This window comes from Mercenaria mercenaria, unplaced genomic scaffold, assembly GCF_021730395.1.
Source record: "Mercenaria mercenaria strain notata unplaced genomic scaffold, MADL_Memer_1 contig_1786, whole genome shotgun sequence".
NCBI lineage: Eukaryota > Metazoa > Mollusca > Bivalvia > Venerida > Veneridae > Mercenaria > Mercenaria mercenaria.
The window spans coordinates 12,312-29,941 of record NW_026459790.1 but is presented as its reverse complement, the minus strand read 5'-3'; the positions used below and the strand labels follow the sequence as shown (position 1 = coordinate 29,941).

The window sequence follows — 17,630 nt, the reverse complement described above, 5'->3', positions numbered from 1 at the left end:
CCTGTTTTCAATTTTACAAAATTATGCCCATTTTTCGACATTAATATTCATTCAATTGACAAAACTGTTGAATAGTTGACCGTTGTTGTCCTCCGACAGCTCTTGTTTTTATATGGAATATAGAGAAAAATCTTGTGTTTCCAATTCTTCCCACACTATTAGCCTGATTTGCTTTACAAACAATTAAGCTTTTTCTGTGAATATTTTTACTGCAGTTATTGCCTTTTGATAGTTTTTGCTATATAGAGGATGGCACAATATGTGGGGGCATCCATGTCCTATGGTCACAATTTCTAGTTTATATTTTATTTGCTTTTCAGTTGTAAATTGATAGAGGAGGTGCATTAGATTTTAGAAGGAAGTCAAAGGAGATCACACACAATGAAGAAAGTGTCGGCATTCTCAGTATTTAAAGGGAAAAAGGTAGGTTTCTTAGATACTTATTTATTCCAGTTTTTAGCTCGACAATTCAAAGAATAGTCTAGCTATTACACTTACCCTGGCATTGGCGTCAGCATCACACCTGTTTTTAGGGTTATAAAACTTGGGGATAGCATCAAGTCTCATAGCTCTGACATGCATTTTGGCCAAATTATGTCCCCTTTTTAACTTAAAACTTCTGGTTAAAGTTTTGCATGCAAGTTACTATCTCCAAAACTAACGCAGGTACTGGATTGAAACTCTATAGATATTTTAACATTTTGGGTAATATTTCTGCTTCTGGGACAACAGTTCGAATAGTCGAGCATTGGCTGTCTTACAGGCAGCTCTTGTTTATTCTTTTTGTCATATTTATGCTTTCTTCAGTATCATGTATATGAGAAGCTCATACTGTGAAATCATTAATATTCATGGGAGACTAATTTTTCGTGCATTTTGTGGTTGAATCAATCCACGAAATTTAATCCCAACAAACAAATAAAATCCCATTCATTTTATCTTCAAAAGTTGAAATCCAGGAATTCATATCCCAACGAAATTGCTATTTTCACCAAAACCATAAAGTTTTATGCCCACGAAATTAAATGATTTTACTGTAGTAGTTATTCTACTATCATTCAGTTGAAGTGTTTAATTAATTAAATTTTATATCCAGTTTCATAGTTTTGAAGAAATTACAAAGATTTGCATAAAGGCTACTTTTTCATGCTGTTCAAAGTTGCTTCAGTGTAAACCTGCCCCAACTCAGCATTTACCTGTCTCAGGCAGAATGGGGAGATTTTCACATTGAGCTCTGAGAATAATGAATAGCATCATATTATAACTTGAAATAAATGAAACAGATTCTATATATATATTATTTATCAAAGTTACAATATGAAAAATTACAAATAGCATGATAGTTGCAGGCATCAAAGTACGCATGTATTATTCGTTATTTCAGGACAAAGGTGATACCCCAACTATTGAAAGAAACAGTAGCAAGAGAGGGTCAATTAAGAAAGCATCAAGCGAACCAGTTATCAATGGGGAGGATGATTCCAAGTCTAAAAAACTTCTGGTAAGTGGGTGCTTTTATTTAGAACAAAAAAAAAAATACCTGAAGTATAATTTGGTCATCTGACATCATGAAACTTGAGTTTCATGAGGAAAGGGGTGACCACTAGCTGTTGAAAAGAGGAGAAGAAATTAGGAAGTCATTTATAAGTATTGTGTTATGGTTGAAGATTAAAATATTCAATATTTTAGGGAGTTCAAAAAATTAAAGAGACACCCTTGATGAGTGGTTATGGTAACTTATAATCATTGTCCCCTCCAACACCTCTCTAGGTTTGAGCCCTGCTCTGGTTATGTAAAAAAGCCATCCAGCAGGCTTATAGAAGGTTGGTGGTTAGTGCCAGCAGATCTCTGAAATATTGCCTGGCAGGGCTCCTAGGGTCTTCCTCAACCAGTAAAGCTGGATAGGCTGCATGTTAGACTAGCTCCTAGACTATGATATATCTTTTTACATTTTATGATTGAATGTAGTGAACTGAGCCAATCTATATCCTATGTCCAATATCTTCATTCATCTGTGAAAATCTCTAAAATAGACTGGCTTTTGTCTCTATGAAATTGAATTCGACAAAAAAGGGGAAAAACGTAGAAATATGTTTATTATCAGTCTAGTGGCTAGACTAGCTGCATGTGACCTGAACTGTGTTGGCATGTTTTTGATTTTTACAAACCAACTTAATGTAAAAGCTTTTTTATGCCCCCGAAGGGAGGCATATAGTTTTTGAACCGTCTGTCCGTCTGTCAGTCTGTCAGTCTGTCGGTCTGTCAGTCTGTCCGCAATTTTCGTGTCCGGTCCATATCTTTGTCATCGATGGATGGATTTTCAAATAACTTGGCATGAATATGTACCACAGTAAGACGACGTGTCGCGCGCAAGACCCAGGTCCGTAGCTCAAAGGTCAAGGTCACACTTAGACATTAAAGGATAGTGCATTGATGGGCGTGTCCGGTCCATATCTTTGTCATCAATGGATGGATTTTCAAATAACTTAGCATGAATGTGTACCACAGTAAGACGACATGTCGCGCGCAAGACCCAGGTCCATAGCTCAAAGGTCAAGGTCACACTTAGACTTTAAAGGATAGTGCATTGATGGGCGTGTCCGGTCCATATCTTTGTCATCGATGGATGGATTTTCAAATAACTTGGCATGAATGTGTACCACAGTAAGACGACGTGTCATGCGCAAGACCCAGGTCCGTAGCTCAAAGGTCAAGGTCGCACTTAGACGTTAAAGGATAGTGCATTGATGGGCGTGTCCGGTCCATATCTTTGTCATCCATGGATGGATTTTCAAATAACTTGGCATGAATGTGTACCACAGTAAGACGACATGTCATGCGCAAGACCCAGGTCCGTAGCTCAAAGGTCAAGGTCACACTTAGACGTTAAAGGTCATTTTTCATGATAGTGCATTGATGGGCGTATCCGGTCCATATCTTTGTCATTCATGCATGGATTTTAAAATAACTACGCATGAATGTGTGACACAGTAAGACGACGTGTCACGCGCAAGACCCAGCTCCGTAGGTCAAAGGTCCTAAACTCTAACATCGGCCATAACTATTCATTCAAAGTGCCATCAGGGGCATGTGTCATCCTATGGAGACAGCTCTTGTTTTTTTAGCTCACCTGTCACAAAGTGACAAGGTGAGCTTTTGTGATCGCGCGGTGTCCGTCATCCGTCGTCCGTCCGTCCGTGCGTCCGTCCGTAAACTTTTGCTTGTGACCACTCTAGAGGTCACATTTTTTATGGGATCTTTATGAAAGTTGGTCAGAATGTTCATCTTGATGATATCTAGGTCAGGTTCGAAACTGGGTCACGTGCCGTCAAAAACTAGGTCAGTAGGTCTAAAAATAGAAAAACCTTGTGACCTCTCTAGAGGCCATAATTTTCAATGGATCTTCATGAAAATTGGTCAGAATGTTCATCTTGATGATATCTAGGTCAAGTTTGGAACTGGGTCACGTGCGGTCAAAAACTAGGTCAGTAGGTCTAAAAATAGAAAAACCTTGTGACCTCTCTAGAGGCCATATATTTCACAAGATCTTCATGAAAGTTGGTCAGAACGTTCACCTTGATGATATCTAGGTCAGGTTCGAAACTGGGTCACGTGCCTTCAAAAACTAGGTCAGTAGGTCAAATAATAGAAAAACCTTGTGACCTCTCTAAAGGCTATATTTTTCATGGGATCTGTATGAAAGTTGGTCTGAATGTTCATCTTGATAATTTCTAGGTCAAGTTCGAAACTGGGTCACGTGCCGTCAAAAACTAGGTCAGTAGGTCTAAAAATAGAAAAACCTTGTGACCTTTCTAGATGCCATATATTTCACAAGATCTTCATGAAAATTGGTCAGAACGTTCACCTTGATGATATCTAGGTCTAGTTCGAAACTGGGTCACGTGCCATCAAAAACTAGGTCAGTAGGTCAAATAATAGAAAAACCTTGTGACCTCTCTAAAGGCCATATTTTTCATGGGATCTGTGTGAAAGTTGGTCTGAATGGTCATCTTGATGATATCTAGGTCAAGTTCAAAACTGGGTCAGGTGCGGTCAAAAACTAGGTCAGTAGGTCTAAAAATAGAAAAACCTTGTGACCTTTCTAGAGGCCATATATTTCATGAAATCTTCATGAAAATTTGTCAGAATGTTCACCTTGATGATTTCTAAGTCAAGTTCGAAAGTGGGTCACGTGCCATCAAAAACTAGGTCAGTAGGTCAAATAATAGAGAAACCTTGTGACCTAACTAGAGGCCATATTTTCCATGGGATCTGTATGAAAGTTGGTCTGAATGTTCATCTTGATGATATCTAGGTCAAATTTGAAAGTGGGTCACGTGCCGTGAAAAACTAGGTCAGTAGGTCAAATAATAGAAAAACATTGTGACCTCTCTAAAGGCCATATTTTTCAATGGATCTTCATGAAAGTTGGTCTGAATGTTCATCTTGATGATATCTAGGTCAAATTCGAAACAGGGTCATGTGCGGTCAAAAACTAGGTCAGTAGGTCTAAAAATAGAAAAACCTTGTGACCTCTCTAGAGGCCATACTTGTGAATGGATATTCATAAAAATTGGTCAGAATGTTCACCTTGATGATATCTAAGTCAAGTTCGAAAGTGGGTCACGTGCCTTCAAAAAGTAGGTCAGTAGGTCAAATAATGAAAAAACGTTGTGACCTCTCTAAAGGCCATATTTTTCATGGGATCTGTATGAAAGTTGGTCTGAATGTTTATCTTGATGATATCTAGGTCAAGTTTGAAACTGGGTCAACTGTGATCAAAAACTAGGTCAGTGGGTCTTGAAATAGAAAAACCTTGTGACCTCTCTAGAGGCCATACCCTTGAATGAATCTTCATGAAAATTGGTCAGAATGTTCACCTTGATGATATCTAGGTCAAATTTGAAACTGGGTCATGTGCCTTAAAAAACTAGGTCAATAGGTCAAATAATAGAAAAACCTTGTGACCTCTCTAGAGACCATATTTTTCAGTGGATCTTCATGAAAATTGGTCAGAATTTTTATCTTTATAATATCTAGGTCAAGTTCAAAACTGGGTCACATGAGCTCAAAAACTAGGTCACTATGTCAAATAATAGAAAAAACGACGTCATACTCAAAACTGGATCATGTGGGAAGAGGTGAGCGATTCAGGACCATCATGGTCCTCTTGTTTTAAAACCAGTTATATTATTTAAAGGCAGATAATAAGATGACTGTAGCTTTATACCAAATCTTCAGAGGCTAGTCCTTTACGAGAAGCTTGAAAAAGTACTGTCACAGTGTTTGATCATGTTTTCTGACTTTGGTTGGTATTTCAGAGGGCAATCAAAGGAGGTAGTTTTAGAAACACAGTAAGGGGCAACAAACATAGACCAGCAAACCTTGCTGATGGAACAGGAAACAGCCCTTTTGTAGCTGGAGATAGTTCAGACGTGAAATTGACAGCTGTCAAGGGTAAAAATAAAAAAGGTGAATATTAATAGATTTTTTTTTTCTTTTCTGATTTTGTTCTTGGGCTTTATTCCTGTTTTAGCATTTAAACAGCTGACTTTATAGATTTACATGATTTTTAGAAATAATTTTTTAAAATGAGTTCAACCTGTTTTAAGCTGCCAGTCAAGGGAAGTGGTAAAAGTGGCTGCCTAAGTCAGGTGAGCACGTAACAGAGGTGTAGAAATTGCAGTTATTTTAGGCATAAAAGGCATGTTTGTTTCCAGTAACATGCTCAAATAAATAAGGGTAGGTAGGGCCATAAATTTTTTATGCCCCCAGCATCTACTGATGCTGGAGGCATAGTGATTGTCCTGTCCGTACGAGGTTAACCAAATGGGACCGTTCCGTCTAGCATCAATGTCCCTTACTAGAATGACTTGATACTAATGCAGATGTAACCTGTGACCATTTCTCATCTTCAGACATCACCTGACCTTAGTTTGACCTTGACATTGACCTCATTTTGGACTTAGGTTGCTTTATATGGGCCATCTCTTGGTTAACCAAATGGGACCGTTTCGTCTAGCATCAATACCCCTTACTAGAATGACTTGATACTAATGCAGATGTAACCTGTGACCATTCCTCATCTTCAGACATCACCTGACCTTAGTTTGACCTTGACATTGACCTCATTTTGGACTTAGGTTGCTTTATATGGGCCATCTCTTGGTTAACCAAATGGGACCGTTTCGTCTAGCATCAATACCCCTTACTAGAATGACTTGATACTAATGCAGATGTAACCTGTGACCATTCCTCATCTTCAGACATCACCTGATGTCAGTTTGACCTTGACCTCATTTTGGACTTAGGTTGCTTTATATGGGCCATCTCTTTGTTAACCAGATGGGACCGTTTCGTCTAGCATCAATACCCCCTTACAAGAATGAATTGATACTAATACAGATGTAAACTGTGACCATTCCTCATCCTCAAACGTCACCTGACCTCAGTTTGACCTTGACCTCGTATTGGACTTTGGTGCAAAATCTATCGACAAGGATGCCACTTGGGGCATCAAGCGTTTATTGAATGCAGCTCCTTGTTTGTTTTGGATTTTTTGGTTTTGCATGGTTTCCGCATGATAACTCAAGAAAGGCTTGACTAATTTAAATAATTTTTGGTACACAGGTGTAACATCAGAAAATACAAGTCAAGTTCGAATTTGGGGTCAGTAGGTCAAAGGTCAAGGTCACAGTGACCCTGAACAGTTAAATGGTTTCCGGATGATAACTTGAGAATACTTAGGCCTAGGATCATAAATTTTGGTACACAGATGTAACATCATGAAATGCAGGTCAAGTTCGACTTTGAGGTCTGTAGGTCAAAGGTCAAGGTCACAGGGACTCGGAACAGTTAAATGGTTTCCGGATGATAACTTGAGAACGCTTGGGCCTAGGATCATAAATTTTGGTACACAGGTGTAGCATCATGAAATACAGGTCAGGTTCTACTTTGAGGTCAGTAGGTCGAAGGTCAAGGTCACAGTGACTCGGAACAGTTAAACGGTTTCCGGATGATAACTTGAGAATGCTTGGGCCTAGGATCATGAAAATTGATAGGGAGGTTAGTTATGATAGCAGATGCCCCCTAGGATTTTGAGGTCAGTAGGTCACAGGTAAAGGGTCACAGGTGCCCCGGGAAAACATTTAAACAGTTTTGGGACAATAATTGAGAATGCTTGGGACTGGGATTCGGGAAAAACTTAATCTGGAGATTTGTCATGTCAAGCAGATGACCATTTTGATTTTGATTTCCCAAAAGGGTGAAAGGTCATTTAAACCTTTTACTGCCCAATAACTTGAGAATGCTTGGGCGGAGGATCATGAAACTTCATAGGGAGGTTGATCATGACTAGCAGATGACCTCTATTGATTTTGTGGTCAGTAGGTCAAAGGTCAAGCAAGTTCGGCTTTGACATTGGCTTAGTTCTGTGACAAGGCCATATTGTGGGGATATTATTCGTCACTCCAGTGACAACTCTAGTTTCTAACATCACTGACTATGTTTAAAGCATAAAAAGTGCAGTTTTGCAACTTTTTGTTAAAATGTTGAAAAAAATAATTCTCCAAGGCCATTTATAAAATTTAGGGTCAGGCCAAAAATTTAGCACAGGTTGGGATACGGAAACAATTTTTTTTACGCCTTACTGGATATTTTCAGAAAAATTCATATCATGTTGTGTTATATCACCGTCACCACCAACATCATCACCATAATCATCATATTATTACATACATAAATATAAAACACAATTTCCGGACTGTAACTTTAGAATACTTTGGCAATGGCTTAGGATCACCAAACTTAATAGGGATGTTGAACATGACCAGCAGATGACCACTATGGATTTGAGGTCAGTAGGTCAAGATCCATTGACCCAGAACAGTAGAACTTGTTTTTGCCAATAACTGGAGAATGCTTTGGTCTAAGATCCACATTTGATACAGAGTTTACTTATGATTTGGTCAATGACCCAAATTATTGAGGTCAAACATCCATTGCAAAGTGACCAAATAATTTCTGTTCCTTGTGCAATTACTGAATGCATCAAGGGGGTCATTTCGTGTTCGACGAGCTCTTGTTTTTTTATGCGTTAAAGTTTTTTCTATAATGATTCTAATTATTATCATACAGACATCATTATGTACAGTGTGCGTATTAGCAAAAATAAACCTTCTGAATATTTCCACATCTTCAGAATTTGGGGGGAATGTTGCCAGTTTGACTTAAGTATAAAACCCAAACATAACAGTTCTCTATAATGACTTTGTTGCTTTTCACTATTTTTAGAGTTCGAAATAGTAAACTTTTTGAAGTAAGAAATGAGTTCTGGGAAAAGGTTGATCATATTTATGCTAGGAAATATTGACCTGTTTGATACAATACCTTTTCAGTAATAGTTAGTTATGCAACTGTTTATCACCCCTCCTTTGAGATGTCATGTTCAATCTTCTCCTGGTCATTTTTCATAGTGTTCAAGGTGAGCTTTTGTGATCGCCCGGTGTTCGGTGTCCGGCGTCCGGCTTCGTCAACAATTTGACTGTTAACACTCTAGAGGTCACAATTTTGGCCCCAAATCTTAATGAAATTTGGGTCAAAATTTGTTAAATCAATAAGTCTTGGACGAGTTTGAATTGAGTCATTTGGGGTCAAAAACTAGGTCACCAGTGTTAACACTCTAGAGGCCACATTTAAACCCTATCTTCCTGAAACTTGGTCAGAATGTTAACCTTGATGACCTCTAGGTCAAGTTCGAAACTGGGTCCTTGGGGTCAAAAACTGTTTACCCATTCAAATTAAAGGAAAAAACTTGTTAACACCCTAGAGGCCACATTTATGACCCTATCGCCATGAAACTTGGTCAAATGTTTATTTTTGATGATCTTCAAAGCCAAAGGGCAAATCTGGGTCATGTTGGGTCAAAAACTAGGGCACTAGGCCAGATCTAAAGGAAAATCTTGTTAACACTAGAGACCACATTTAAGTTTGAAACTCATTTAGAATTTTTTCAGAATGTTTGTCTTGAGATTCTAGATTTTTTGCTCCAATCTTCAAGAAAAATTTGTCAGGATATTTGTTATTATGAAATCATGGCTGAGTTTTAATGTGGGTCATGTGGGGGCAAAAAAATAGGTCACTAGGTCAAATGAAAAAAATGCTTGTTTACAACTCAGGCAACATTTTTGGTCCAATCCTAATGAAAATTGGTCGGAATTTGTCTCTATGAAATTTCAGACAGGTTAAAAATTAGCTCCGGTGGGGTGAAAAACTAGGTTACTGGCCAAATCAAAAAAAAACACTAGAGACCACATTTTTGCTCCAATCTTCATGAAACTTGGTCGAATGTTTTTCTCCTTGAAAACTCAGACGATTTGAAACTGGGTCATGTGGTTTTCAAAAACTGGGTCACTAGGTCAAAAATGTTTGTTAGTTGTGTTACTCTGGTGAGCGACTAGGGCCATGATGGCCCCTTGTTTTTTATTAAAATGTCTTACACATTTGGTGCTCAGGGATTTATTAGCGGATGTTTCTAGAACTTGTTTTTTTCAGTCTTATATATATATATTATATAATATATATAATCATATAATTATATATATATATATAATATATTAAAATAGTATTTTTATATATAATATATATATATAATATATATGGCATTATATTGGAGTGATGCAGCACTGTTTAAAATTTTAGAATCTTTTTTTATATGACTAACTGTTTTCTAAAGAAGCTGTTTCAGCCAAACATGCAAACACTCTGAAGAAATACATGTAGTCAAGACAAGTGACAAGTATGCTTGAACATTTCAGAGGATTCAGTGAACACGTCTCTCAATGGAACCCCAGCTCTTCCAAAGAAAAGTAGACAGTCTAGTATGTACTTTTTAATTTTGAAAGTATAACTTGAATTTCACAGTTACGTAGAAAATTTTTCAAAGTCAGAGGTATCTGGTTCGGCAAGTAATTAAATAATTTTCCAAGGTGCCAGTGCCAGATGAAAATCCATTATTTGTGACTATTTTGCTTGTGAAAGAAATTTTTTATACAGTTTTAATTATGCTTAGGTTTTTAGCTCGACTATTAATGGAATAGTAGAGCTGTTGGACTCGCCCGTGCGTCTGTGTCCGCGTCCCAATTTGGGTAAGTTTTTGTATGTAAGCTGGTATCTCAGTAATCACTTGTGGGAATAGATTGAAACTTCACACACTTTTTCACTGTGATAAACTGACTTACATTGCACAGGTTCCATAACTCTATTTTGCTTTTTTACAAAATTTTGCCCCTTTTTCGTCTTAGAAATTTTTGGTTAAGGTTTGGTATGTAAGCAGGCATCTCAGTACCCACTAATGGGAATGGATTGAAACTTCACACACTTGTTCACTGTCATGATCTGACATGTACTAAGCAGGTCCCATAACTCTACTTTGCATTTTTCAAAATTACCGTATGCCCCTTTTTCCACTTAACAGTTTTTGGTCAAGTTTTTGTGTGTAAACTGGTATCTCAGTATCCACTAATAATAATGTGAATGGATTGAAACTTTGCACAATTGTTCAATGTCTTGATCTGACATGCACTGTGCAGGTCCCATAACTCTACTTTGCATTTTTTCAAAATTATGCCCCTTTTACCACTTACTCAGCAGTTTTGGGTTAAGTTTTTGTATGTAAGCTGGTATCTCAGTATCCACTAATGGGGAAAGGATTGAAACTTTACACATTTGTTCACTGTCATGATTTGACATACAGTGCAAAGGTTCAATAACTCTACTTTGCATTTTACAAAATTATACTCTGTTTTCAACTTAGCAGTTTTTGGTTAAATTCTTATATGTAAGCTGGTATCTCATTACCCACTAATGGGAATGGGTTGAAACTTCACACACTTGTCCACTGTCATGAGCTGATAAGCACTGTGCAGGTTCCCTAACCCTGTTTAGCATTTTTACAAAATTATGCCCCTTTTTAAACTTTTGTATTAATTCAATTGACAAGGCTGTTGAATAGTCGAGCGTTGCTGTCCTCCAACAGCTCTTGTTTGATGTATGCTGCCTGCATGGATTTTTTTTAGTTATATGTTCAGAAAAGTAACCCATTTTTCAAGTTAACGAATCATATGTTGGTATACCAGGTGGGATTTGTAGGTGTAGCAATGTAATTCCATTCCCTCTCAGCACTATTCAAAATCTCATTTACTGTGCAGAATCCTTTATGTGAGGAAGCCATCTGAGCCACGCCATGAGAAAACCAACATAGTGGCTTTGTGACCAGCATGGATCCAGACCAGCCTGCGCATCCGCGCAGTCTGGTCAGGATCCATGCTGTTCGCTAACAGTTTCTCTAATTCCAATAGGCTTTGAAAGCGAACAGCATGGATCCTGACCAGACTGCGCAGATGCGCAGGCTGGTCTGGATCCATGCTGGTCACAAAGCCACTATGTTGAATTTCTCATGGCACGGCTCATCTAGAGAAGAAAGGTAGATGGTTTTACCAAGATGCCTTTAACATACCTGGAGATACATCTAGGGTCTTCTTCCACCATCAAAAGCTGGAAAAGTCACTATAATTTTTATGATTATGACCTAATCGTGTCAGCATTACTTGAACCAAACAATAACACAAACAATTAATTCTAGTAGGATAATAATAAAACCATAATTGTTTAAAGAAGACTTATGACATATAGCAGAGTAAACAACGTTTTTTTTTTTTTTGAATAGAAGCAAATGTATCATCAGAGTCCCTAAATGGAGAACCCTTGTCGTCTACAGAACAGAGCATTTCACAGACAAAAAAACAATCAAAGAAACAAGGTATTGTGTAAATATTTTGATCAGTAGTTACAGTAAAACACAGATTCAAGGTTGACAAGGGATAAGCAAAATGCTTATGTTATCAAGGGTTTTGTTGAAACAAAACATAGAAAATATATGGAAATAGCCATTGACCATATGAATTGCTTGAACAAGCTTGGGTGATGAACCATGGCTGCTCCAACAAATTGTGTTTCACTGTTATAGTTGCGCTGATTCAATATCAAGAAAAGATACAATATGAATTTTTGGGGAATTGAGGAATTATTGCAGGCAGTTCATAGAGTACAATGTATATATGTTTTTGGTTAGTCATACAAAAATAAAGAAGTTTATTTATTCAGCATTCCCATTCATGCAAAATCCGCGTAATTCACGCATAAAAAGTCACTTGCATGCAAGTTTTAAAATTCCACGGGTACAATGCACGCGTAAAAAATCTGACAGAAAATACATTGTTCGTCGATAAAGATCCAAAATTCAAGTAACCAGACATTAATTTTGATCCGTACACGCAAATTACTGCAATACACACTGTTGACAATTTGCTACATGTCAAGACGAGTTGAATTTACATGCCAATGGCATAGTTTAAGCTCAGCCTACTCCAGGTACTTGTGAGATTTTCGCGAGAACTGTGACAGCGAATCAAATAATTTGTAAAACTAGATGTGATAGTATTCAGCCAAGCAGCGACGCAGTTACATCTTTGACACTTTCGATAATTGTCAACATGTGCGAGTGCAAAAACAACGATCTTGGATTTTTTTCAACAAGTTGTTGAACAAGTTAAAGCATACCAAAAGTTCCTTCTAGGGCACATCAATATAAATATAAAATGACCATTTTGTAAAATTTTGGTTGTAATGTCTGTTTTATACTGCCAAAAAATTATCAGGTAAGTATTTACGCTAGTTTTTAGCTCACCTGAGCACAAAGTGCTCAGGGTGAGGTATTGTGATCGCTCACCGTCCGGCGTCCGTCCGTCCGTCCGTCCGTCCGTCTGTCCGTCCGTCCGTCCGTCCGTCCGTCCGTCCACACTTTCCTTTAACAACTCTCCTCCTAAACCAACAGGCCAATTTTGATGAAACTTCACAGGGATGTTCCTTGGATGGCCCCCTTTCAAAATTGTTCAAAGAATGAATTCCATGCAGAACACTGGTTGCCATGGCAACCGAAAGGAAAAAACTTTAAAAATCTTCTTCTCAAAAACCAGAAGACCTAGAGCTTAGATATTTGGTGTGAAGCATTGCCTAGTGGACCTCTACCAAGTTTGTTCAAATCATGACCCTGGGGTCAAAATTGACCCCGCCCCAGGGGTCACTTGATTTTACATAAGAAAATCTTAAAAAATCTTCTTCTCAAAAACCAGAAGCCTTAGAGCTTAGATATTTGACATGTTGCATTGCCTAGTGGACCTCTACTAAAATTGTTCAAATCATGACCTCGGGGTCAAAATTGACCCCGCCCCAGGGGTCACTTGATTTTACATAGGAAAATCTTCAAAAAATTTCTAAAAATAAACCAGAAGGCCTAGAGCTTAGATATTTCACATGTAGCATTGCCTAGTGGACCTTTACAAAATTTGTTCAAATCATGGCCCCGGGGTCAAAATTGACCCCGCCCCAGGGGTCACTTGATTTTACATAGGAAAATATTTAAAAAATCTTCTTCTCAAAAACCAGAAGTCCTAGAGCTTAGATATTTGACATGTAGCATTGCCTAGTGGACCTTTACTAAAGTTGTTCAAATTATGACCCGGGGGGTCAAAATTGACCCCGCCCTAGGGGTCACTTGACTTTACATAGGAAAATCTTCAAAAGTTTTCTAAAAATAAACCAGAAGGCCTAGAGCTTAGATATTTCACATGTAGCATTACCTAGTGGACCTCTACAAAAATTTGTTCATATCATGACCCCCTGGGTCAAAATTGACCCCGCCCCAGGGGTCACTTGATTTTACATAGGAAAATCTTCAAAAATTTTCTAAAAATAAACTAGAAGGCCTAGAGACTAGATATTTGACATGTGGCATTGCCTAGTGGACCTCTACGAAATTTGTTCAAACCTTGTCCCCGGGGTCAAAATTGACTCCGCCCTAGGGGTCACTTGATTTTACATAGGAAAATCTTTAAAAAAAATTCTAAAAATAAACCAGAAGGCCTAGATCTTAGATATTTGACATGTAGCATTGCCTATTAGACTTTTACAAAGTTTATTCAAATCATGACCCCTGGGGTCAAATTGACCCTGCCCCATGGGGTTACTTGATTGTACATAGAAAAATCTTCAAAATTTTCTAAAAATAAACCAGAAGAGCTTAGATATTTGACATGTAGCATTGCCTAGTGGACCTCTACAAAAAGTTTTCAAATCTTGTTTTTAAAGTTACTTAAAGAAAATTTCAACTATATTTTCTCATAATTCTTTTGATTGATTTCTATTATGATCTTTTGACCTTGAAGACTTGTCCTTAAGTGCAATGATAACAGGTGAGCGATATAGGGCCATCATGGCCCTCTTGTTTATTATAAATTGTTAAATCCAACAACAAATTAAATCTGTTACCTCTTTCAGTGGAGTAAATAAGGCAATAAGACATTGACCTGATTCGATGTGTGAATTTCATTGCACATAATTAGAGGGTCACAATGGGGTTTGTTTTCACATATTAACCATGCATTTGAAGGTAACGATAATATTTGGTTGTTTACATTTAAATTTGCTGATATATGTCTATCTGGTGAATGTACATATGTTATGTTCAGGAGGAAATAAAAGATTCAATTAATCATCCTCGGGTTTAGTATTGTTTAATCCATGAGTCGCCTCAACTGAGAAAGAATAGTTTAACGTCAGAGGTTATTTCTAAGGTCACGGAGTTTGATTGGCCAGCTTGTATATCAACAGCTTTCGACGTCAGTTGCTAAGTCAAGTGTGACTTACAGAATCTAAGTATTCCTTCTCAAGAGAAGGAATAATAATTAAGTGGTCAGCTGGCATCCACTACACAATTATTTGGTCTCCATTGTAAAGAAGATTCGTAAGCTGCTTGTTTATTAATATTTACAAAATGACTGACTTTCATCGGGCAATTTTTCATTTTTATTCGAGTCCGATACTGTTCATGCTAAATAAGTATTACCCGCCAAGTTTTTATTTTATAGCATTTTTTTTATACGCCCGTTTGAAAAACGGGACGTATTATGGGAATGCCCCTGGCGGGTGGGCGGCGTCCACAGACCTTGTCCGGAGCATATCTTCTACATGCATGGAGGGATTTTGATGAAACTTGGCACAGTTGTTCACCATCATGAGACGGAGTGTCATGCGCAAGAAGCAGGTCCTAGGTCTAAGGTCAAGGTCACACTTAGAGGTCAAAGGTCAAATTCAAGAATGACTTTGTCCGGAGCATATCTTCTTCATGCATGGAGGGTTTTTGATGAAAGTTGGCACAATTGTTCATCATCATGAGACAGAGTGTCATGCGCAAAAACCAGGTCCCTAGGTCTAAGGTCAAGGTCACACTTAGAGGCCAAAGGATACAAGAATGAAAATTCAAGAATGACTTGTCCGGAGCATGTCTTCTTCATGCATGGAAGGATTTTGATGTAGCTTGGCACAGCTGTTCACCATAATGAGAGGGAGTGTCATGCGCAAGAACCAGGTCCGTAGGTCTAAGGTCAAGGTCACACTTAGAGGTCAAAGGATACAAGAATGAAAACTTTGTCAGGAGCATATCTTCTTCATGCATGAAAGGACTTTTATGTAGCTTGGCACAATTGTTCACCATCATGAGATGGAGTGTCATGCGCAAGAACCAGGTCCCTAGGGGTAAGGTCAAGGTCACACTTAGAGGTCAAGGATACAAGAATGAAAACTTTGTGCGGAGCATTTCTTCTTCATGCATTGAGGGATTTTGATACAACTTGGCACAAATGTTCACAAGCATGAGACGGAGTGTCATGCGCAAGAACCAGGTCCTAGGTCTAAGGTCAAGGTCACACTTAATGGCCAAAGGTCAGATACAAGAATGACTTTGTCCGGAGCATTTCTACTTCATGCATGGAGGGATTTTGATGTAACTTGGCACAATTGTACACCATCATGAGACGGAGTGTCATGCACTGGCCCCTTCTTTTGAATTATTCCCTTTGCTGTTACTATAAATAGCTTATATTGTAACTTTTTCATTACAAGTCGTAGGGGAAAAATCGAGACCACTTTTCTGTAGTACAACATGCATGTTACATCCAATTCTGAGATGTATTTTGAGCTATCTCTACTGGTAAGGATTTTTGTGTGGACTTGTAATTTTTTTTTTTTTTTTTTTTTTTTTTAAAGGTTAACTTCCCTTAGTTGTTACTATAAATAACTTACATTGTAACTTTTTTATAATTGACCGTAGGGAAAAACCAAGACCACTTTTCTGTGGTACAACATTGATGTTACTTTCAAATTTTTGGTGTATTTTAAGGTATCTCTACCTGGTAAGGATTTTTTTTTGTGGACTTAGAAAAATAAAAGAATTACAATAATTTCTAAAAAAAACAAACATTGTAAACAACTAGAAAATTAAAATTCCATTTGCAAATACAGGTGCTAGTGTAAAGAAATTTGCTGTGACGGGCGTATATTGTGACATTCTGGCACTCTTGTTGTTGCTGTAATGTCGCAGCAAGATATAGCAGCAAAAAAATGTAATAAAACTCAGCGGGTGATACTTATCAGCGTCTGCTTGAATTTTTGAAAACAGGTGTTTTTTTTTTCAGAATTATGGAATAAAGAAAAACTCTTTGCATGGAAAATGAAGTATCTAGAAAATGAATGGTCACATCAATAGTTTTTATCCATATTGAAACAAGAAAATTATAGCCATCTTTTCAAATTGCTTCACAAACTTGCTGGGTGTGTGTGGTGGTGGTGGTGGGGAGTGTGTGTGTGTGTGTGGGGGGTGTATACTGAGTTAGAAATGATGTTCATAAATTTCTATTTTTCAGCTAGAAGTCTCTCCACTTTTCTATAAGGAGAAGTGACTTTTAGCTGTATCCCTGTGGTGCATGTGTAAAACAAACCACTGTCATTAACACAGGCTGAATAAAAGTGTCACTTCCCATATACTTCTTTATAATTTTGTTTCAGTTGGAACATTTTTTTCAATTTGTATGGTTTGTGCCCAACTTTTTTATCATGTACCCACATTTTCTAAAGTATGTGGGTACATGTACCCACTTTTCAAAAGTCAGTGGGAATGCTGTTTAATATGTTCATTAATTTAATGTCATTTAAATACAATACAAGCATAATACTAGATTTAGCTCTTAATCATTCACTGAATTTGTAGTACATTTTGATAAAGCCCAGTTTCCTCACCATTTATGTCAAACATTGCAGCCTCACCAAAGCAAGCAGATACTTCAAAATCTAGCAAACAAAAGAAGGCTCTCCCACCACTTCCTGTTGCTGATTTCACTGAGACACGAGAACCAGCACACAAGTAACCAATGGGGGAAGCTGCATCTGCTTCAAAAAAGAAGGGCAAGCGGGAGCTTGATGAGCGTCTCAAGCCCCTCACGAGCAAAAAAAAAAGAGTGGAATCTCCCAAAAAACCCCTTTTCAACATTTAAACCACAGAAAAAGGGGTTTAAAATATTTATTGTTTTCAGTTTTTCAGGTAGTATCAATTCGATGGCCCCTGAATCCGGGTTTATTCAGAAAAAAGTTGCCAGTAAGTAAAATAATAAAAATTATTTTTTAAAAATAATTTTTATTTTTCTCGGATTTAAAATGTTTTTTATTTGCAAAGGATTGGG

At 37.6% G+C, this 17,630-nt stretch overlaps 1 protein-coding gene across 1 annotated transcript; it reads left to right on the top strand.

The window, feature by feature from the left end:
- Positions 1 to 290: 290 nt before the first annotated feature.
- Positions 291 to 17,318, top strand: LOC128551872 (uncharacterized). The gene is made up of 6 exons (XM_053532801.1): positions 291 to 423; positions 1,385 to 1,501; positions 5,322 to 5,472; positions 9,816 to 9,878; positions 11,726 to 11,818; positions 17,212 to 17,318. Exons 1-6 carry the CDS (start codon positions 382 to 384, stop codon positions 17,316 to 17,318), a joined length of 573 nt encoding a protein of 190 aa, XP_053388776.1. The 5' UTR covers positions 291 to 381.
- The last annotated feature ends 312 nt before the right edge of the window (positions 17,319 to 17,630 follow it).